This window comes from Pollicipes pollicipes, unplaced genomic scaffold (genome assembly GCF_011947565.3).
Source record: "Pollicipes pollicipes isolate AB1234 unplaced genomic scaffold, Ppol_2.1 Scaffold_2555;HRSCAF=2994_pilon_pilon_pilon, whole genome shotgun sequence".
Lineage (NCBI taxonomy): Eukaryota > Metazoa > Arthropoda > Thecostraca > Pollicipedomorpha > Pollicipedidae > Pollicipes > Pollicipes pollicipes.
Genome location: NW_023596136.1, coordinates 9,190,136 through 9,213,505, shown reverse-complemented (window position 1 = coordinate 9,213,505; position 23,370 = coordinate 9,190,136). Strand labels below are relative to the sequence as shown.

Sequence of the window (23,370 nt, the reverse complement as noted above, 5' to 3'; positions counted from 1 at the left end):
CGCGGATGGCGGGGCTCCGTTCTCGGCCGAGGGCGGCGGCGCGCGCGTGGCTGCGTTCTTTATTTGGCGGCCGGGCTGCCTCGTCCGCCGGCCCGCCGCGGGCGTGGCTGCCGGCCAGACCGCCGAGCTGGGCAGCCTCGGGCTGGCTTGTGTATCCGAGCTCCGCGTCCAACCGATGCACATTTTTATCCCACACATATACAGTGATTGAGCGGAAGCGTTGTTTGCGAGTTTGGCGGGCGGCGGTTTGTTTGTCGGGACGGGGTGTAATACCGATTGGGGCTTTACGTCTCACCGGCTGCCAGGGCTATTTCGAGGCGGAAGGCCTATATTACGCATTTATCAGGCATTAGGTACGTGGGATGCGGTAGTGATGTGTCCAGGAATCCATCCCAGGATAGAAAAGTGCAGAGATGAGCACCCTTACCACTAACCAGCATGGCACCATCACCCCTCTGCGGCGTGAACTGCACCCGTCTCGATAAACTCCAGACTGGTATTGCTGGACCCAAAATTCTATACGAGGGAGGTTCGGAGGCGTAAGAAGAGTACAGCGTGTCAAGATTGATAAACTGGATGGTGAATACAAGCCCACGATTCTCCCAATTCATCCAGCTATGTGTCGCAAACCAACTCAGTGACATACACACGGCTCCGCTGTTCAGATGGTGAATCAACAGCGCATTTAAGCGCAGCACTTGCGTGGTGTTTGCATGACGTTTGGCAGGCAGTTAAATACATCCGCAGTCAAGTGTGCTCTTTTATTTCCTATTGCTTGCAATCAGGAGCGCGGTTCCCTGTTCAGTTGCAGAGGTTTCACCCCACGCCGGAACTTTGGCTACAGCCTGCATATTGTGAAAAAGTCAGCCAAATTCGGGGAGAAACCAAGTTGACGGCACATTATCAGGGCATTCTATTAGGGTACTCTTCGTTTTTTTCATAGCTCAGCCAACCAACTTATTTTGGGAAACCACGCCCCCGATTTCAACGAAACAAACTGAAGAAACGCATTGTTTGTAGACTAGGTCATTGAACATGTCGAACCAGGGAGGTGGTATCCGGATTCAGCTGATGAGACAGCCCCCCCCCCCCGCCCTCCTTTGAGAATAAAGGCATGTAAAATTTGTAATAAGTCTGGTTGCAGAAGCGTGAGAAAACTTGCAACTGGGGGGAGGGAGGGAGGGGAAACAGCCAAATAAAAGCACAAAAATATAGGTTAACGTGCCAGGAGCTGGAGATCTACATGCGCGCCTACCTAGAGCAGTCATCAAATCAGTCAATCATACACATCAGTCATGAATTCCTTGACAAAATTAGAAACATCATCAACAAATGCAGTGAATAACGGAACAAAATACCACAGAGTATTTTATCCACAGCCCACAATACCAAACAGCAGGCGCCCTGACAAGTGCTTCCCACGGTTACCGTGCAGCTACTGCCGAGTAACCAGCTGTTTCCGATGTCACGAGCCAGGGATCCAAGTTTTGAATTAGTTCATGCGCTTGCTGCCAAGCGTGTGCTGACACGGCAAGGCTTACATGCTCAAACAAAACGTTGTCCATATCCATGCACGTTGGTTTAACTGGCAGCACTGTGCCGCATGACGTCACTCGTCGGATGAGGCGGGCGAAATCGGCTACGGTAGTCTCTATCGGGCAATATCCGAACCATTAAGCAAGGGTTGCAAGGAAGAGAAGCGGTAGAGTATCTCGACCGTGGATCTCACGCACGCTGGACTTTATGAACGCTGGACGTTTTGAACTCTGGATGCTGCGGTTCTGGACGCTGCGCGCCTGGACTTTCTGATTCTCCTCTGTCCAGGGACATTGGATGGTTTCTGAATGTTGTGAACGCTGGATGCTGCGATTCTGGACGTTTGACCAGTGGACGTTATGAGCTCTGGATGTTTTAATACGCATCCGTGCTGAGTTATGTCTTCGGGCCATTCAACGTAACAATCGGGCATTTTATCCAGCGATGGGAGCCTTGGCACAGCCTTGGCCTTGACCTGACAGGTGGATGATCGTAACTCTGACCCTTTAACGGGCCGACGACCCGTGACCCTGGCCCCTGAGCAGACGGGTGACTCGTGACCTTGATCCCTGAGTGGGTAGGTGAACCGCGACGCTGACCACTGAGCGAGCGGGTGATCCGTGACTCTGACCCCTGAGCAGGCGAGTAACCGTGACTCTGACCCCTGAGCGGGCCGGTGACCCACTGACTGACCTGTGAACTTGAGCAGGTGGCCGCGCCGGTCGGCAGACGACGGATTGAGCGCCGGCCAGTAGTGGAAGAGCAGGTGGGCGGCCGGCAGCCGGGCGCTGACCGTGCCGTGCGCGATGATGCAGAACAGGTCGCGAATCACCATGCGCCGACGCGACATCACCGTCTCCAGCAGCTGGCAGTGCAGCGCTGCCGTCGCAAACACGGCGTTACGACACGAAACTGGGACCGGTCGGCCGGGCGAAGATGGCGCTAAAGCCACTCAAGGACTAGCCCTCACAGTTCCCTTTGATATATGAACTTTTGGCTTACCTGCCCAAAATCGGTGCACCCGAAGTACTGGTCGTAATATAATCGTTTTCCCCATACCTTTCCACAAAAGCGAACGAGCACACCAGCATATGACTTAAGGAGGTGATGCAGCTTCCATACACGTCACAAGAACACGTTCATATCCCACCTCCAACCGTGCCAAGCAGGGGCGCAGCCAGAGCTTTGCCATGGGCCGACACAGGGTTCATAAAGGGGACCCTGACAGTAAAAGGGTCCTCGCCCCCCAAAAAACATCGCCGGATATGGTTCCATTTCTTATTAAGGACATTTTTTTTGTTATATATATATATATATATATATATATACATATATAGATATAGATATAGAATAGATATAGATATAGATATAGATATAGATATAGATATAGATATAGATATATATATATATATATATATATATATATATATATATATATATATATATATATATATATATATCTATATCTATATCTATATCTATATCTATAGCTATATATCTATATTATATATATTATATATATATATATATATATATATATATATATATATGCAATGCACATTTCTACCCTCTTTAACTGGAATAAAGGCGAGACGTTACTGCAAAATCAAGTCTGCCCAAGTTTACAATAAATATACTGACAAAATCATGCGTTAACTGACTGCATGAAATTCATCGTCAGCATTCTTCACTTCATGATCCAGTAGACTCTCTTAAACGGACAGAACTAAGAAATTTTTGCCAGAATTTATGTCTGGGCTGTACAGAGCCTAGCAGGTGTTCCGTATATGTAGATTGAAGATCAAAATGGGTCAAAAATGGTGTATTAACATTGACAAGGCATCTTTGTCTGGATGTGTCCAACATTCGGGTCGGAATCGACTAATGGTACAGTTCCGTAACGTACTTTTGAGCAAGTGCGCTCGCATATCGTGGCAAAAAACACGACGCCAGGCGTTGCAGTCTCCCAAGGCCGCGCGACGGTCGGCCCCGTCCCTAATACTAAGTTGTGGTTAACAGGTGGACGAAAATGGTGCCACATCTGAAGAAACTATCTTGAACACTTTTGGGCGCCAAATCGTGTATTTAGAGATATCACGGGCGTATATTTCACCTGTAGGTATTTAAGATTTACAGCGCCGCGAAGTGGTGCTGGAATGTGGTCGTGGAAGTGGAAGAGTAGGGTGAAATCTCTAATGTCCGTGTTGCTGTAACTGTTTATCCTGTCCAGAGGACAACCTCAAAGTTGTAAGCAACAAGGCCCAGTGTAATTGCTGAACTGCACGGATCAATTTTGAAAGACATTGAAAAACATTGTTTTACGATGGACATCGTTGCGCGCTCGGCGCCCGCCCTCGGGGGTTACTCGCAGTGGGCAACGCCATTCGGTTTTGCGAAAAGTGCGACCCAAACCATCGCTATTCTTGTTACCCGAGACTACCGGCGTGTCATTACGGGTTGATGACGCACTCAGTTGCTGGGGCTATGTGACGCCACTAGCCTCTCACCCTGGCGGGAAGGGCGGGTACCGTAGGAAATCGAACCCCGTATCTGTTTCCCAGACGTGGAGTGGTTAACGCATCGGCGTTAACCACTACAACTACCGGCACCCCGGCGCGCACGCTCAAACCTTTTGATGACATTTGTTTAACTAGCCGATTCTGCAAAATAATGAACGTTCTCAGGGAAATATGAGATGGCCTTGTGTTTTGAACTCATTTGGTACCACTCCATCCAACACGAATGAGACCCTTTATCCTGGCAAAGGAACCTCTGAAGTAAAAACACTGCGGGGCAACATTAATGTTCCCGGTCAAGGGGTGCAGCGCCATTCTGTCCCACCGCGGTGTGTTTTCTGGCCGTCACTCTAGTGACACGGGGCGGCATCCCCCTGGCCGATCCGGAGGCCATTAGGGGATACATCATATCCTATTGGTCCGCTCCCTGACGCGAGAGGCCTTCAGACCCGTGCAGTTGGCCCCGGATCGACGCATGAGCCGTCATTAACGCAACAACATTCCTGCTCGCCGCAGGTAGCCAAATGTTTAACACATACACTCCAGTGGGGCTTAAATGGCCCATACTGGAACAGGGTTGGAGCGTCCACCGTTCGGTAGTAGAGCCCTGACTGGCAAAGGACTCTTCTAGTACCTCAATGTGAGCACTCATCATAAGTTCTTATGTTCCCTTTGACTGTCAGAGGGCCCCGACCAACGTAAGAGATCCTCTCTAATTCAGGCTCCCGTGCCCGTTCCTGTTGAGAAAATCTTCCCCTGACCGATTCGAGGCCTCTCGTTGACACGGCATGCCCTGCTAGGCACTGCAGGCCCCTGCACGATACAGGAACCCGACCAGTGCAAATCGGGGGCCTGGCCTTGTCCCTGCTTGAGAAACGGGCCCCCAGAGCTCAGACCAGTAACTGGAAGCGACTGTTCGTTATTTGTAATCTCTCGTCGAAAGAGAAGAACACCCTGTCTCAGGGGTTCTTATCGGTGCAAGAGATCATCTGACATTTGAGATTACGGCCCTGTGGGAGGGGGGTCCTCATGTGACCTAGAGCCGGCCCTTCGGACCCCTCAGTCACCCCGTTGGGCCCTTTATCTTTGGTCTCGAGAGACCCTTCGGCCTCTCTTTGGGCCCCCCAAACACCGCCCCGACCCGGGACAATTGCCGCCACAAGACCCCTGTTCGGCACTGTGGCACCTAACCGACACAGGAGCCCCACATTGTGTCAGGGAACCCGGACATTTCAAATCGCTGGCCCGGCCTCGTTTCTGCTTGGGTAATGGGTCCCCGGGTCTCAGACGGACGTGGAGCAGACTTCTCAGTGTTCGTGGTCTCTGACCGACTTATGCATCCGTATTATCTCAGGAGTTCCTCAAACGTTGCAATAGGGCCACTGGCTGATGTTTCAGGTCACTACCCTACAAGCCGCGATTCTTTGAGACCTACAGCCAGTCCCTCGGGGTCGTTACGCCTTCCAACCGGGCCTTTGATCGTCGGGTCCAGTGCGCCACTCCAGCCCCTCTTCGGGTCTCAGCAAACACTGCCCTTGGTCGGCGCGGGGGTCCCTTGAGAGCACAGGACCCTCTGTTAGACAAACCGTGAGTCCCTAACAGACACGGGAGATCCCGACCAGTGCAAGTCATTGGCCCCGGCTTTGTAGCTGATTGATAGGTGGACCCTCCGGCCCATACTGACAAGGAGCCGACTGTGCGGTAACTGGTATTGCCCGGCCGACATATAGGCCTATATCGACTCAGGGGTCCCTGATCTGCGCAAGGGTCCTCTGACCGTTATTTCAGGGGTCGCACGTCGCGTGTTCGCGCGTGTTCGCACGTCGCGGGCCCCTGAATAAGGATCCGACCAGCCCTTTACGCCCCTGGAAACATCCAATCGGGCCCCTGATCGTTGGAACCTGTGGGCCAAGTAAGCTGTTCGTGGCTTCCTCAAAAACCGTCTCTGGGTGACTTGGGACCCCTTGGCAACAGAGCGCCCCTGCTAGACGCTGTAGGGCCCAATCAATGTAGATCGCTGCCTACGGCTTTGCCCCTGCTTGGGAAATGGGCCCTCAGGTCCATGCTGCCACGGAGCCGACTGTGCGTTACTGGTGGAGTCTGACGGAAATATAGGCCCTTATCAACTAAGTGGGCCCCTGATCAGCGCGCAGGGCCCTCTGGCTGGCATTGGAGTGCCTGGCCCTGCGGGCCAGGCCCCTGAATGAGACCCTCCGGCTGGCTATTCGGGCCCTTAATCGCAGGTTCCGAGGACCCCCCCCCCCCCCGGGTCCCTCGGAACCTAAGGGGGGGGGGGACACATGCCCCTTGTGCCCCCCTGCCTGCGCTACTAGTATCAAGACTACGTACGCTAACCACACGACCTATTTTGCTAAACCTAACTTCGGCATCCCATCCACACGCCATGCTTGCATTGGTAACGCTTGACATTCCGGCGACTACAAACCAGAAAAGGGATGGACTATGTTGGCATGTCTTCAGCCACTGATATGACGCAAGTTTACAAAAAGCCTACTTATAGCAAGCAATAAGCAGTCACAACACACAAAAGGCGCAAGCAATAAGCAGGCACTTACGCAAGCAATAAGCAGTCAACAACACACAAAAGACGGCAACAATTAAGACATTTGGGGTACGAGTCCCTACCTGTGACGTCAGTATACTGGAACACCACCATGACGATGGCCGTGATGGAGCTTGAAGTATAATTCTCTACATCAGGGCCTGAAAACGTGTAAGCCATTTACACACGGATGCCAGTGTCTACATATATACAACGGCACAGCACATAAAAACAAGTCGGTTATGTGTGGCAATTGCTTTATTAGAGCCCTTTCGAACAGAAATGATCATTTCAGGGCTGTGGGCTAGAGGAAAATGGTTTAACGGTGGAGAAGACTTGCATGCGCCGGGGGGGGGGGGGGGGGCAACCGACGAGCTTTATCCCGCGCATGCGCGCTGGGTACCCGGTCGGGGTCCTCTTCCTGCGGGGCTGTTGGCCCAATGTGGCTGACGCATGCAGCCTGCCCCGGACAAGCGGCGTGTCACGAGGATGCGGGATGAAGCGAGATAGGGGATAAGAGGCTAATGTGGGGTAATGTTTTGATGAGCATGAGAGGAACCAACGTGCCCTGTTCACTCAGCGTTGTGGTAAAACGTCTTGGGAAATTGATGGCATTATTTTTTGAAACAACTGAAGCAAAAAGCAATGCACAGCTGAAAAAGTAACGGGGCAGTATCATTTGAATATCGATTTCCTAAACCGTACCGCGGTTTGGAACTGACAGGACATCTGATGCCACACCACGAAACTTGCATTCGACTCACTGAGCGTGAACGGCAGCAGGTAATGGCAGAGTGTGTTGACGATGTCCCGGTGCAGCGACACGGGGAACGTGGCCAGGCTGGAGGCCACCAGGTAGGGCAGCGTGTCGATCAGGCTGTGCTCCAGAAACGGCACCAGGCACGACATGGTGTGCAACAGCGACTGGCCGAACCCTGGCCGCCCAAACAGGGATGTGTAAGCGGCAGGCACCAGGTCATGACACATGGTGCGCCGTAGCGACCGGCACATAGTACAGCCCAGGCGGCGTTGCATATATGATAGTGTGACAGAATGATGGATAGGATCGAGATTACTACAAAAGAACACCTCATACCTGGTCACAGGATATAAGACACAACATGATATTGCATCACAGCAGGGAGAAGAAACTGGTCGAACGGCATCACCCACGCCTTTCCACGAGGTACAGGCAACTTCCCCAACATCATCACCCATTCTTCGGCCGCAACACAACCCCCAGTCGCCGCTGGTGCCCGGGAGGACCAGCGGACCAGCGGCGGACCAGCCACTGACCGTGCACGCCGTACTGTAGGAGTGGGACGATGTCGAACAGCTGAACCAGCGCACGGTGCAGTCCAGTGTAGTCAAGGCTGGGGTAGAGCGCCAGCCGTGTGGCGTCCTGGTCAGGCCGGCGCAGCATCACTAGCGGTGCCTCAGGCACGTCCTTTAGCACGCCTGCTCAGAGGACAGGTCAGTGATGGGGCTGTCCCTCACTGGGCCGCTCACCCACAGAATGACCCACAACTCTAATGTGCAGGATAATCATGGTCCTCTTTTAGATTAATACAGCACTACTATTGTGGTGTTTTTCTGGGCTGTCATTTCTCACCTTGGCACAACAGAGCTAAGGCATAGAATCAGAATCCTTCCACCTCAAATCTGCTTTACTCACCCATAAGTGTCAAAGAGAAGTATTTCAGTGTGCAGGCAATATCCAGCTCTGATGGTAATGGTATTCCATGCAGAAGACGCAGATAATAGTCCTGCAGATTCTTGATCTTCGCAGTGACTGAAATTATGTACTGGTCATTATTGCATGTTTTCAAACAGGGAGCAAGCTGCCCAAGCAAAAAAACTCCTGCTGGCCTGTGATGGAGCTAGGTCAACCATGATACACATGTTTCTGGCAATGTGATATAAAACAAATTCTAGCAATTATCTTGGAATGTCAAAAGCTCCTAAGCAAAGCCCCTATTAAGTCTACATCTCTGGCACACTGCAGCCAAAGTTTAATAATTTGAAAACCTTATAAATTTTGTAGGCACTACATAAGCAGATAATATCAGCATTTAAGTCCTGTTTTTTAAAAGTGCAGCTCACAATATTATTGTAAAATCAAGTAAGAAGTGTCAAATCATGTCTTGCCATTCTGCAGATAGTGTTTGGTGGGCCAGTAGCATAACAGGCTGAAAGGACCCAGGGTTCATGGTACTGCAGACAAAAATCCCAAAAACTCAATGATGGGAGAAAAGGCAGAAAATATTTCGCCCCATGCATGCATGAACTTTTACGATCCCGTCAAATAAAGATTATTCAATGTTCCCATGCATTATTTGGTTTCGGCTTGCGACAGTGTGGAGACAAAAGCGCACTTACATGCAGCCGCTCGAGTGCCCATCTTGCTCTGTGGTTGAAGGGTTGTGGCTTATGTCTGCTGGTTAAAGACACCACAAATGAGATCTGTGCAAAGAAATCATTTTAACTTGCGCACCCCGCCCCCTCACATTGTTTACAAACTAAGGCCTTGGGGTATCGTCGCAGAAGCGCTATAACTACTCCTTTGGATCGATTGAAATAGAGCTGGGCGACATATCTTTAATTTTTTGGAACGAAATTTGGCTACAGCAAATAACAAAACTTAAACTCATTCCCGGGTCTTTGGGAGCAGTAAAATATTGTGACGTTGTACATAAACTATTTTGCAAGGCTTAATGAAACCATATCGTTATTTTGTGACGAACAGAACACGTATCACCCTTATGAAGTCCAGCGTTCATGCGGCGGTAAGCTCAATTGAACATATAGAAAGGCATTGTGTGTGTGTGCTTGAGTATAGTCTACTGCATTATTTAAGTGTATTACAAGGTTTCTTACCAGCCTCGGCGCCTTTTGCTAGATAACAGTTTCTAATATTCTCGTGGAACAGCCCGTAGCACGGTACAGCCATGCACGGTGCACCGTCTGAATTTGAGACCAAACAGACCCACAAATGTGAATATGATGAAATATAGCATCGAGAGTTTTATAGGAAGACAAAATAACCCATCGAAATAAGACTTGAAAAATTGCAAATATCTATTGCTAACTAATCCCGGCTGTACTTTAATGCTCAATTGGCGTCAAAACCTGTTAACATGGCGCTACGGGCGACGAAAGGGAGTAAACAACCACGGGGATATACCTAGAGCATCCCCCAGGTGTGTTCTTGGGTGATTTGGTGGAGGCGCAAGGCATAAGTCGTAGGTGTTTGGGATCAGAGGTACGTTGGAGGGGGGAGGGAGAGCAAGGAAGTAGCAACTAAACGCCCTGGTCTCTACTGTCATGTCCACACGGGTGCAACAATGCATGTTCTGACTTTGTAACCACTTTTCAAGATGGCCCTGCATCCCAGCCAATAGTGACGCTCATTTTCATGAGATGATGCGATGAGGCTCATTCCATTTGCGTGAGCATGTTCTGAACCTGCACGTACCAAGCAAGAGCTTTATTGTTCTCCACATGGTATGTGACATCAACTGCAGTTTCAAATGTTAGTTGGAGACTAAAGAATAATAATCACCTAACACCTTTGCATTCGGGATAGGAAAAATGGTTCAGGGTGCAGCAGCATTTAAAGCTAGTGTAAAAATACCTGACCATTGGTATTGGAATGCTAGGTTTGTTAAAACTGATGTAACTTTTGTTCTGGCATATGCCCCTCTAAGTAGAGTTGAACCATTGTAGAATATTTTGTTTATTTTGACTTTGTTTTTGTGATGTACTAAGTGGCTCTAAAGCAGATTGAGCTCCACTGGTGCTCATTATTCCAAAATTCATTATCTAGGGTTTCTAGGATATAAAAAGAAATTCATGCTTCCAGAAGCCTGCTTGTCTTATGGGCACCATATGGTGATTTAAATTAGTGTACCCCAAAGCTCACATCATCATCATCATCTCTGGTTTCTGAGCCATTGCCACAGGTTGTACACAATTCATTGAAGCTGATTCATTACCCTTTGACCCTGAATCCAGACATCTAACCTGCCTGGCCCATGAACACATGCTAGAGTAGCTGGCTAGATACCCTTTACTCATGTGGGAAGGGTCAATTTGACCCCTCCTCCTGAGTTCTCAGGAACTAAAAATGCTAGAGATGCCTAACTTTCAGGGCGTGTTGACCTGTATGTGAACTCACTCAGGTCAAAGTTTGATGTTCCTCGGCCATGATCTTTGGGTGACATAAGGGGGGAAGCAAGGTTAAATTCCAGGCTGGTCTCCAAAGTGCCCTCAGAACCTAGATATCTGTTTTTAACCAAAAGCTCACATGCTCAGTTAAGGTCACTGACCTTTTTTGACCTTTTGAAGGCCATGGTGACAAAACCATGCAAGACTGCTCAGAGTTTTGCATTTGAATAAACAACAAAGATTATGCTAGGCAGTATGCTTCTGCAAACAAAATGTTCACCTTGGTCATTTTAGGTCAATGACCTATTCTGACCTCTAAGAAGTCTATAAAAGGTGTATAATGCAGTTCCTGCTATCAATAGAGTTGAAACAAGCACCAGCAACTCCCATACAGCAAGCACAAGAGTAATAAAAGAAGTTGGTTTTGACCTTTGTCTGGCCTTTATACCTGACTTTAGGTCATGTAGTTTGGTCATTCAATATTTGCATTGCCTAAGAAAGCATCTCAGAGATTATGCCTTTGTATAACACTCTGTTGTTGCTCACTCAGATTGAACAATTCCATTGGAATGACTGTGCTGAAAGCGTGGCTTGACTTTGATTTGCCATAAGTCGGCAACCTTACAAGGTGTATCTTATTTTTTGTGCCAAATGGTTGACCACTTAATTGTCTACAGCTCTGCAAAATTTGGCACAGATGAGCCACACAGTTCGGAAGCCACTCCGGAATACCTTTGGGAGGGGTCAATTTGACTCAACCCCACCAGAGCGTGTGTTAATCAAGCCTGAGATGGTTGGATGCTGGGGCAGCTACCAATCTGTCTGATGCTGATTGACTGAATTTGGGCAGGGGCAGGGGCAACAGACAGTGAGACCTAACCTGGAGTTGTAATAGTATGACAAATATTGATATACCTGTGACCCATGTGACTGAACATTGCAATATGGCTGGTGTAAAGTAACCAATGTTTGTAGTTACACTGCAAGGCTCTGGAGATGTAACCCAGACATGATAAGTGTTTGGTTATGTGCTGCTGGTGTTATATGGCATGCACATTAACTTATGACCTCTGGGTTCAGGCATTTTCTGTGATTATTTTCTGACAAAAATAAAGGTGCCCAGCTGGCATTTATTAGTTGCAATTTTGTGTGCCTTTCTACTATTAATCATACTACAAATTATACCAAGCATTGCAGAACACTAAAATTCCACCACAAAATAATGTTATCAACTCAGAATATTATAATTGGGTTGTGGGAATCAGTGCTTGTGCATCCAAGGGGTTGAGCATATACCAATGTCATTTGACTGTAGCCACCCAGCAATCCATCATATCAAAATGTTTGGATAAAATCTACATGAAAGTGATTTTTAATGATTAATTTACCTGCTCAACCTGAAACAGGCATTGCTTTTGGAAAGTTTTCACTATTTTTTCAAACATTTCTAGTCATTATCTCAAAAAGCTGGAATTTGTGTGTAGTTATGCCCATTTAAGGCTTCTGATGTCACCTTTTCAACAGCAAATGCTTAGAGATTGTTTTTTGCTGCTGTATGGAACCACACTGGTTTGTTTTGGGCTCTATGTCAGCTGATCTTCAAGCAGATGCTGTGATCTCAGGTCCGTGGGGGGGGGGGGGGGGCTCCAAGAACATTAACAGGTCCAGGTCCATGGGGGCAACACAGGAGCAAGGTTAAGAGGCTTGGGATGTAATTCAGGAGTGTATGATCTAAGATGCAGACACTGTACTGATCATTGTCATCAGTACACTGCCAGTACACAGCCATTTCCCACTGCCATGACAAAGCCCCAAGCAACCGCCCACTTCTCCGTGACTCCAAACATTCACGATGTCGTGCATAACGTTATGCAAGTGGCGCTGAGTTTCCTCATGGGGCCGTCTCTCGCCGACAGCAGGCGAGCGGGCTGCTCGCTCCCCAGACAGGCCAATGGCGCTGGCTCGCCTGCTGGGAGTGGCTGCGGTGCGGCTGTCGCCGCTAACGGCTCGCGTGGCGCCCGGCACCGGTCCGCTTCGGCGCTGGCTCTTCACGGCGCCCGCCGCGCCTGCGCAGTGGCAAGCTCGGCGCGTCGCGGTTCGCGCCGCAAGAGATGCGGCGGCTCATGGCGCTGGCTCGGCCGGAACGCTGGAGGATCGGAGGTAGGCGTAGGCCGCGGTGGCGGGTACCCGCGGTTGGATGGCTGACGAGTCTGAGGGGTAGGACGGTGTGCTCCTCTCTGGCGGGTGACTGACGGGACTGAGGGACGGGACGGCGTGCTCCTCTCTGATGGGCAGCGCACGGGTCTTGGGGACGGGTCTGAGGGACGGGACAATGTGCTCCTCTCTGGCGGGGGACTGACGAGTGTGAGGGACGAGTCGGAGGGATGGGACAGTGTGCTCCTCTCTGGCGAGTGACTGACTGGACTGAAGGACGGCTGTGATGGACGAGACGGTGTGCCCCCTCCTTCTGGCGGGTGATTGACGGGTCTGAAGGGCGGCTTTGAGGGACGGGACACTGTGCTCCTCTCTGGCGGGTGGCTGACGGGCTTGGAGGACGGGTCTGAGGAGCGGTTCTTTCTGGCGGGCGGCTGACGAATCTGAGGAACGGGACGGTGCGCTCCTTTTTGATACAGTGTGCTCTTTTTTGGGATGGTATGCTCCTCTCTGATGGTGTGCCCCTCTCGGATGACATGCTCCCCTCTGGGACGGCGTATTCCTCTTTGAGACGGTGCTCTGAGAAGGCAGACATTGTCTGCCTTTTGTACTGTGCTCTGGTACGAAATGGCCGAGCGGTTGTTCGTAGAAATACTATTTGGGTCGTAATGGAATTGCTTAACGGTAATACGTTTCGCGCATTTGATCGCGGCCGACGTGCTGCGCTCCAACGCTAGCTGTCGTTCGTCATTCGCACCGACAGAAGGCGTCCACCGTGACCGTCTGTCCGCGACAGGTGCCGTGGGCCTGCTGCTGGTCTCCAGCGCCGTGACCATGACGGTGCCGTTTGCCATCGGCCGCGTGGTGGACATCATCTACCAGGAGGAGGCAGACACTGCCCGGCAGCGGCTCATCACCATCTGCCTGGCGCTGGGTGGCGTCTTCATCGTCGGCGCCGCCGCCAACTGCGGCCGAGTCTACCTCATGGGCATCTCAGGTGGGCGGCGGCGGCAGCAGCGAACGCGCGGCCCCCGCCAGAGTAACCCGATAGCCGGGTGTGACGGGAGGATTAGTGGCTCGTTTTATCTTCTTCTTCTTTTTGCTGAAGGAATGTAGTTTGTTTAGCCATGATTTTGTGTCTGACTTAGGGAGACTTGGTGTTTTCAGGGCAGGATGCTTGGGCTTTCCCCGGTATTGATATTGAAAGCCATTTCGTTGTTTTGATCAACTGCGAGGTAAGTCCGACATTGGCCCGCGGTATTTTTAGATAAGATCTAATGGTCGTCATTCAAAGTTCATCCCTCCCTGCACGAACACGATGTTCATGAAGTATTGCGCGCACTGCGTGAACTTCCATCAGCGTCCAAAAGACAACAACACGGGAGTTTAAGCTGTGACTCATAACCAATTCCCCGGGACCACTCTGCAGAAGTCCGACTCACGTTCGCCTAGGGACCACTTTGCAGAAGTCCGACTCACGTTCGCCTGGGAACCACTCTGCAGAAGTCCGACTCACGTTCGCCCTGCGGCGGCCAGGCCCGGGTTGCGCTGCAGGCACCCGTGCCTTATTGTTTTCGGTCCCGCCGTTTAGACAGCGGCGATCGGCCCCGTGGCTGCACGGAGCTGATCGGGCCGGTCACGGCTCCGCGCCGACCCTGGCCTGCTCAGCGGCGCGGCCCGTCGTCGCCCGGCCGCGGCCCGGCTCTGCGGCGCCCCGCTGACGCGGCGTGGCGTCGACAGGCGCCCGGATCGCGCAGCAGCTGCGCGTCTCCGTGTTCGGGCGCCCTGCTGCGCCAGGAGGTGGCCTTCTTCGACCGCAGCCGGACGGGCGAGCTGGTGAACCGGCTGTCGGCCGACACGGCGCTCGTCAGTCAGTCGGTCACCATGAACATCTCGGACGGCCTGCGCGCCACCGCCATGGCCTCCGCCAGCGTCTCCATGATGGTGAGGCGCTCGCCGCGGATGTCTGGACGGCGTTCAGGAGGAGCAGTCGACTGGCGGAGGTCATCTTTGCTTCGTAGTCGCTCTGTCTGGTGACTTAATTTTCCGTTTGAGTTTAGGCGAAGGAGAGGGGATATTCTTGGTCTACCAGATGCCGAGGTTGTCAAGTTTTCACGCTTGAAAGTTGATTCTGAGCATACTTGTAATAGTAGCACGCGATCGCCCCGCTTATGATGTAGGCACAGAAAAGTTTTGAATACCATGCGATTCACGAAGATAACAAAGGTAACGAAGAAAATAGCACCACTAGCATTTTTACCGACCGCAATTTGCTCATTCCTTTCAGAGAGGTACGAGTCTGAAGGCTATATTGGACCATTCTGGTGTGGCCAGGTATTTGATGCTACCACTCGATAATGGGTCAACGGGCTAAAAGATGTCCGGTTTATGTCCGTGTAAACCACTGAGCGCATAACAAATCGTACTTTATTTTCGGTAGCATCCGCCGCGCTCGGTTCCCATCGCGGACTTGTCCTAACTTCATGGATGCCATGCCCTCTCTGTTGTCAGTTTTACGTGTCGACGAAGCTGGCGCTGGTGGGACTGAGTATCGTGCCGCCGGTGGCCATGGTGGCTGTCGTTTATGGCCGATACGTGCGCAGGATCACGAGAGCCGTCCAGGTGAGCTGCCCTCCTCCCCGGACACCTGCCCTTCCGGCCCGCCGGTAGCCACTGGCGCTCGCTCAGTGCTGTTGGTCTCAGCGGTTTGCAAACCTTTTTAGTATTACTTCTCTATGATCTCTCGGGATAGCAGTGCTGTGTATTCAGAGAACTGTGTGATCAGCTCACTGTTGTCGTCAGGCTCGTGAAATGTTCGTCACGCGCTGTGTGTTGTCAGAACATCGCTTTTCGCCCAACCAAACCAACAGTATAAGTTGGAGAGTGTTCACAGGCACCAGTAAAATCACACACTCTTTCACTACTCTCAGCACGTCATTCAATATCGTGTTACTGCCGGTTTATTCACGTCTGGCAAACCATGACAAATATGTGACCTCTGCGCGCGCGCCGGGCGTCCCCCTCCACCGCCGCTTTGAACCGCACCACCAAGCTATGACCTCTGCGCGTGCGCCGATCGTCCCCAACTACCTCCGCTTTGATCCGCACGGCAGGACGGCCTAGCTGATGCCAACGCCGTGGCTGAAGAGAAGCTGGCCAATATTCGCACAGTGCGCGTGTTCGCGCGCGAGGACCACGAGGCCGAGGGGTACGCTCGCAGCACGCGTGACGTGCTGGCCTTGTGTCAGCGCGAGACGTTGGCACGGGCCGGCTTCTTTGGAATGGTGAGGCGACTGCTGGCTGCTGTCGATTCGGTGTGTTCATTGAGTTATCACGGCACATATCCCAGCGCTTAATACGTTTATTGTGGTTCATTGTATGCAAATATTTGTTTTCTGTATTTACGTTTCAATGAATTTTGATTGAGAGGTGTAGGCGTGTCGGCGCGGTATTACCATTGTCTAATCGGGATCATTCTGCGTATTGATTATTCCATGTTGCGTCACGAGCTTGCAGAGGACCCTTGATGCAATCCTGCGCATATAGATAGGATGCTCATTTACGAGGCACGTTGTGTTGAACTGGAGCTTCCTCATTGTCAGTAAAGAGTAACGTCATATAACCCAGCTTGAGCAGCGTCCTCAGCCCGCTCACACGCGTCTCGCATAAACTCGACGTTGTACCTCACGCGTCGCCGTCCTGCCGGGTAGCCGGACGACACGTGCCCCACCTTCCCGTGACGTCTCCGCCCGCGCCGGCAGACGGGGCTCAGCGGCAACAGCGTGATCCTGGCCGTGCTCTACTACGGCGGCTCGCTGGTGGGCGCCGGCCAGGTCACGGTCGGTGACCTCTCCGCCTTCCTGCTGTACGCCGCCTACGTGGGCGTGGCCGTCGGTGAGGGACTACCCCCCGCACAATGGGGGGGGGGGGGGGGGAGCGGAACCGTGTGGACGGGTTTAACGGACGCCGCGGAGCGGAATATCGCAAAGCTGCTGCTGTCTCTATGCTCGAATATCTCGTTGGCTCGGGTCAAAAATAAAATCTCTTGCGCACGTGCAGACCGAGACTAAAAGACGATGTTTGCAACCATTTGTTCTGTCCAAGCTAGAGTTTTGTTTCTGTGAAAGCTACAGTTTCAGAGTTGACGCCCGGGCTATTGCCGCAGCAGCTGTATGTACGTGTGTACCATGGCACGGTTACTTGTTCGGACACCACTCTGCCAGTACCTGTGTAGCGTGTACCTGTGCGACTATGCACTGGCGTTTCTGCCTGGGCGCGTTGCCTGCCGTGTGTACCTCTGGCAGCGCCCCCTACGTCCCACCCTTCTCCAGCGCGGTGGGCTTCGGGCCGTGTGCACCTGTGCCAGTGCCCTCGCGTCCCTCCCCACTCCAGCGCCGTGCCGTTCGGCTATTGTAACCGGTGTGGTTGGTGGGGCTGCAGGCGGCCTCAGCTCGTTTTACTCGGAGCTGCAGCGCGGCCTGGGCGCCAGCACGCGGCTCTGGCAGCTGGTGGACCGGCAGCCGCAGCTACCATACTCGGGCGGCGCGCGGCCGGCCGCCCTCCGCGGCGACCTGCGGCTGCAGGACGTCACGTTCGCCTACCCCAGTCGGCCCGATGACCTGGTGTTCCGCGGCCTCAGCCTCAGCGTCACGGAAGGTCAGACCACGCGCCGTGTACCCCGGCAGGCAGGGTGTGTGTCGGCCCAGAGCTGCCGGTAGCGTCATGCGAGGATCGCCTGCATGCTCACAGCAGCGGCGTTTGGCGTGCTGTGATCCGCCGAAGCGGCGAGACCATTGTGTGTGGGCGAAAGTATTCGGAGCACCACCCAGATGACGTACAGCGATGTCTGTGTCGTAGTTACTATCTCCGCGTGAGGCGCTGCACACGTCACACACACGCTGGCGTTGTGTTTCACAACGAGTTTTCCTCGTTTTCGCTGTGGGTGCCGGCTGGTCCCTCCCCGTGCTGACGGCCGGTCCTCTACCCGTGCTGATGACCGGTCCCTCTCCCCGTGCTGATGGCTGGTGCTCTCCCCGTGCTGACGGCCGGTTCCTCCCCCCCCCCCCCCCCCGGGCAACAGGCTCGGTGCTGGCAGTGGTCGGGTCGAGCGGCTCTGGCAAGTCCACGGTGGCCTGGCTGCTGCTGCGGCTGTACGACCCGCTGGAGGGCCGCGTCACACTGGACGGCAACGACGTCCGCGAGCTGGACCCCATGTGGCTGCGGGACCAGATCGGCGTCGTCAGCCAGGTCAGGCCGGGCGGTGTCACGCATCACTGGTCGGCTCAGTGGTCGGTCACGGTCGCGCTCCGTCTGTTGCCGGCGCCGGTGTGCCACAGGGCGCTGCGCCCATGCCTGTCGCGTCTCTCCCCAGCGGCGTGGGTGCGGCCGCTCACTGACGCGGACGCGTCGTGACGCATCCCCCCCTCCCCCCGTCGGCAGGAGCCCGTGCTGTTCTCCACCTCGATCCGCGAGAACATTCTGTACGGCGCCAGCGTGGCCAGCACGGTCACTGAGCAGCAGCTGCGCGACGCCGTCGAACAGGCCAACGCCGCAGAGTTTGTCGATAGGTGAGAGGGTGCGCGCACGTGCGGGTGGACGGGCGGGCGTGGGACGGCGGCCGGGATCGTCTGCTGGCCGGCTGTTAGTGCGCCGCGGATCTGGCCGTGCGGGACGGCCTGACCGTGCACGGCTGGACACTGGAGACTGCCTGACCGCACACGACTGGAGACTGGAGGCTGCTTGATCGCGCACGGCTGGACACTGCCTGACTGCGCACAGCTGTACACTGGAGACTGCCTGACCTCGCACGGCTGGACACTGAAGACTGCCTGACCTCGCACGGCTGGACACTAGAGACTGCCTGAACGCGCATGGCTGGAGACTGGAGACTCCCTGACCGCGCACGGCTGGAGACTGCCTGACTGCGCACAGCTGTACACTGGAGACTGCCTGACCTCGCACGGCTGGACACTGGAGACTGCCTGACCGCGCTCGGCTGGACACGAGAGACTGCCTGACCTCGCACGGCTGGACACTGGAGACTGCCTGACCGCGCTCGGCTGGACACTAGAGACTGCCTGACCGCGCACGGCTGGACACTGGAGACTGCCTGACCGCGCTCGGCTGGACACTAGAGACTGCCTGACCGCGCACGGCTGGACACTGGAGACTGCCTGATCGCGCTCGGCTGGACACTAGAGACCGCCTGACCTCGCACGGCTGGACACTGGAGACTGCCTGATCGCGCTCGGCTGGACATTAGAGACCGCCTGACTTCGCTCGGCTGGACACTGGAGACTGCCTGACCGCGCTCGGCTGGACACTAGAGACTGCCTGACCGCGCACGGCTGGACACTGGAGACTGCCTGATCGCGCTTGGCTGGACACTGGAGACTGCCTGACCGCGCACGGCTGGACACTGGAGACTGCCTGACCTCGCATATCTGGACATTGAAGACTGGTTGGGATTTCCCCGCCTTTGGACACAGTCAAACGGTGTGAGATTTGGTCTACTAGCAGCTTGGATTAGGGGTTGGCGCTTAGTTACGCGGTTTTGCTCGTTATCTGCGTAGTCTCAGCGTGCTTTTTGGATCTTGGACCCTCAACTGGATTGTGAATTATCGTTTTGTTCGGCAGTTTTGGGTATATTTCATCTCTGGCATAATATTTGACAGTTTTGGGGCACACGATGACATCCACATGAAAACTTAAATCACTGCCATACCATTTGAGCTTCTGTTGTAACGTGCATATTTGGGGGGGGCGGGGGCGGGGAATGTGGTACGCGACTTGATTTAAAGTTTCTTGGTATGTTTTTTGGGCATTCGAAATTAACGAAAATCACTTTGTAGCATATGCACATAGCTTCCGTCTTCAGGCTCCAGGACGGTATGGACACGCTGGTCGGTGAGAGGGGCGTGATGCTGTCCGGAGGTCAGAAGCAGAGGATCGCTATAGCCCGCGCCATACTGAAGGTAAGCAGAAGTGTCCGGCCCGCCGTCTTTTCTGTTAGAAAAAAACGCGTCTTATGTCATTTTTTGCACCTAAATAAGACTTCTGGAACTTCCAAAGAAGTGCTGCCAGCTTCACTCAAAACAGCCAAGGGTATGCGGGGGACAAAAGGCGCTAGTCTGCTTTTACAACATCTGCGTTATGAGGGAATATGATGAAATGAAGGTAATCGACCAGCGAAATGGATAGTAATGGAATGATTTTTGTTCGAAATAAATGGAAATAGCATGCCAGTGAAATGGGCGTGTGTTGTTATTATTAACTGTTTTCTTAACACGGCATCGCTTTCTACAATGAGTAGTTGAGCAGTGTTGGCGGTGACTGTGGAGCGCGTGCTGCCGGGGGCGGGCCGTGCGGGAGGCGCTGACGGTTGGCCGGCGCCGCCAGAGCCCGCGGCTGCTCATCCTTGACGAGGCCACCAGCGCGCTGGACTCCGAGAGCGAGAGCCTGGTGCAGGAGGCGCTGCAGCGGCTGATGCGGGGCCGCACCGTCATCACTATCGCCCACCGGCTCAGCACCGTGCGGCGCGCCGGTACGTGTAGCGCCTGCCGGCAGCAACGGCCCGCTCGTGCATGACCTAAACGCATATCACCTCTGTATTTGCTGATCAGTGCGAGGGCGTTACTAATATGCGTGTGTTTTGGGTCGTCGCTCCAACGCCTCAGTTATTTATGACACCGGATGTGCGCTCCACACCAGGACGACCTCATAGACGTCCGTGAATTTTATCCTGACGAAAACACCGTTTCCAACAAGCAACGTGCCCGCCCCCCCCCCCCCTCCCCTGCGGCTCAGGCGAGCGCTGGCGCAGGCATCCGCCTTAGGCTTTTTAAGCTCAGTCACTTGTGTTACCTCTTTCCAAGGAAATGACTCGGCTCAGTGTGGAAGGAGGTTTTTCCGCGGAACGTCAGCGTTGTATCTGCTAGTTCCGGGACGCGTTGTTGGCTGTGAAATGAGACTGGTGATATGGTGAGGAGAGCAGGCTGATCCCCTTACTCAGAGTTTTCCCTAGACCTCTGTTCAATCTCGAAATCGAAGGCACCTGATTGTACAAGGCCAATGAGAAGAAGCAGTCCATGGCGGCGCACGGTGTGTTTCGCCGACGATTGTTCATTCCACAAACGTGATGGGGCCGCCTGCGCCGGCGGTCACACGTACGCCGGCTGCCGTGCCCTGACCGTGGCCGCATGCTCGCCTCGGCAGACGCGATCGCCGTGCTGAGCGGCGGCGCCGTGGTGGAGCAGGGCTCCTACGACGAGCTCATGGCCAGGAGTGACGGCGTCTTCCGGCGGCTGGTGGAGCGGCAGACCATCCAGAGCTGAGAGCTCTCCAGAGCTGCTGGTCAGGAGTGACGGCGTGTTCCGGCGGCTGGTGGAGCGGCAGACCATCCAGAGCTGAGAGTGACGGCGTCTTCCGGCGGCTGGTGGAGCGGCAGACCATCCAGAGCTGAGAGCTCTCCAGAGCTGCTGGTCAGGAGTGACGGCGGCTTCCGGCGGCTGGTGGAGCGGCAGACCATCCAGAGCTGAGAGTGACGGCGTCTTCCGGCGGCTGGTGCAGCGGCAGACCATCCAGAGCTGAGAGCTCTCCAGAGCTGCCGGGCAGGCGCGCGCACAGAGACGGCAGGCCTCGTAGGGCTGCCGGCTCGGGGCACGGAGCGCTTCGGTTGCCCAAAGCCCGTTGTTTATGAAGTGGAAAATCGCCTGGACTCGAGGACTGGGATTCTGTGGGCGGAATGATAGACTCCAAAGCATGTGACGCGAGGCACATGGTACCGGGGCTTTATGCCCCAACACTACACGAGCCCTGGACGTTCCTCCGGGCTGGTCCCACTGCGTCACGGCCGGTCAGCTACGGGATAGGGCGAGCAGTTTTGGTCCTGGTCGCCATCCCCATAGCCAAAATAATTGTTATTTAACGGCTCTGGTAGGACAATTCGGGTCTTTTCTTGTTCTGACTCGACACGAAATTCAATGGCCCGGGTATGATCGTCGACCTGACTCCTTTGGGCTCAAACACCAAGCAAAGCAGTCATAATACAAGCATCATATTGTAGTGTTTATTTTTGACAAGCTTCGCAAAGACGAGGCGCTAGTTGTCACACGGTAAGCTTACGTAGGTGTGGGTGTACATGCAATGGCTTTTTGTAGGGAATGCACCGGGTATACGTCCTCCCCCCCCCCCCCCGCCACCCCCTGCCCCAGCTCGGGACAATACTGTTCATTTCTTCTTTTTTGGAGGAAGCTAAGATGGAAAAAATGTTGTTCAATACGTTACTTTTTGGTTAGTCTGCGCCATGATGGGTTTTTCGACTCTCATTTACTAAAAAATTTATTAATTGGCTCATTCATTCATCCATTTGCACTGATGAGTTATGCGCCATGTAATGGTTCTGTAGCCGGGTATTAGAAGGATTGTGAGTCCTCTCCATATAGTGATATGGACGCCTTCAGAGCGTTGCCCTAGAACATGTTTTAGGCTGTGAAGTCCTCCGCCTAGTTATTAGTGTCCATCCGTCCTACAGCCAGAGGCTTTCTGCCACAGTCGCGTCGCACACAATCTTCTCAAGCCGTTCTTTACTGTTGTGTTGGCCCCCGTAAGCGCTGATGCAGATCCCTGGTGTGAAGGGGACCACTGGTAGCTGCGCGGGAGACGCGCTTTCCGTTGGCCCCCGTAAGCGCTGATGCAGATCCCTGGTGTGAAGGTGACCACTGGTAGCTGCGCGGGAGACGCGCTTCCCTTGGGGACGTACAGACACTACGTCACACCGCACCCCGTTTGTGGGGCGTTCGGAACAGGTGTGCGCAGTGTGCTCACATAGCTATCATGTCAGGGTATGTACAGCACATCCGTAAGTAGTGGTTGCGTGTCTTAGCTGGCGCATGCTCCGTTCTGTTCTTCTGCCCGCTGCTAAGGTTTGCCTCCGGAAATGTCCTAATTGAAAAATGTCTACGGGGAAAGAAAGAAAGATCAGTTATTTGTTGTCCGAATGAATACTATATTTATTGAACAAATGCGAGGATGTTCGGTGTGATATGGCAGACCACATCCATTTCACAGTGGTGCAGTCATTGGCCGCCTTGAGCCGTGCTCTGAAAGTGATAGCCGGTTTGGTGCGTACATCGACGCCACACGCGGTAAGTGGCGCTCAATTGTTACACCGGAGGAGCCCTGTCATAGCACGGACCTCTTGCGTATGGTGGCGGCATTGTGATCGCCAAGACCGGTGAGTGTCATGACGTTTCCGGACATGGTGTCGTGCGATTCGTGATGTGTTCGGCGATGAGTGCCATGACATTTCCGGACCTGGTGTCGTGCGACTCGTGATGTGTTCGGTGGCCGGCCTTCTTGTGCTCTGGAAGCTATTGTGACTTTCGAATATAGAATAAAGGGACGCTGATATCTTTGGCTTGTTTGTCTTCATTT

General features: G+C 53.4%; 2 protein-coding genes and 1 long non-coding RNA gene across 3 annotated transcripts in view; 1 reads left to right on the top strand and 2 right to left on the bottom strand.

Annotated features, from left to right (window-relative positions):
- Positions 1-8,038, bottom strand: part of LOC119108366 (protein unc-79 homolog) — a 12,387-nt gene extending 4,349 nt beyond the window's left edge. Inside the window, exons 1-4 of the mRNA XM_037231945.1 lie at positions 7,912-8,038; positions 7,380-7,550; positions 6,699-6,776; positions 2,230-2,415 (exon numbers count right to left, since the gene is read on the bottom strand). Coding sequence (XP_037087840.1) covers positions 2,230-2,415; positions 6,699-6,776; positions 7,380-7,550; positions 7,912-8,038 — 562 coding nt within the window. The remainder of the gene's footprint in view (positions 1-2,229; positions 2,416-6,698; positions 6,777-7,379; positions 7,551-7,911) is intronic.
- A 6-nt stretch (positions 8,039-8,044) lies between these two features.
- On the bottom strand, positions 8,045-9,111 carry LOC119111276 (uncharacterized). The gene is made up of 3 exons (XR_005095585.1): positions 8,995-9,111; positions 8,291-8,407; positions 8,045-8,073 (listed from the first exon to the last, which is right to left on the bottom strand). It is a non-coding gene; the product is annotated as an uncharacterized LOC119111276 (long non-coding RNA).
- Positions 9,112-12,842: 3,731 nt separating this feature from the next.
- Positions 12,843-23,334, top strand: LOC119108355 (ATP-binding cassette sub-family B member 10, mitochondrial-like; the record flags this gene model as incomplete). Its single annotated transcript, XM_037231934.1, is given in 13 exon segments — positions 12,843-12,942; positions 13,733-13,933; positions 14,677-14,714; positions 14,716-14,880; positions 15,448-15,558; positions 16,050-16,220; positions 16,698-16,830; positions 17,377-17,592; positions 18,017-18,183; positions 18,376-18,503; positions 19,814-19,910; positions 20,335-20,479; positions 21,151-23,334. Coding segments are annotated over 13 exon segments (1,791 nt in total), but the record flags the coding sequence as incomplete, so codon positions are not given.
- Between the last annotated feature and the right edge of the window lie 36 nt (positions 23,335-23,370).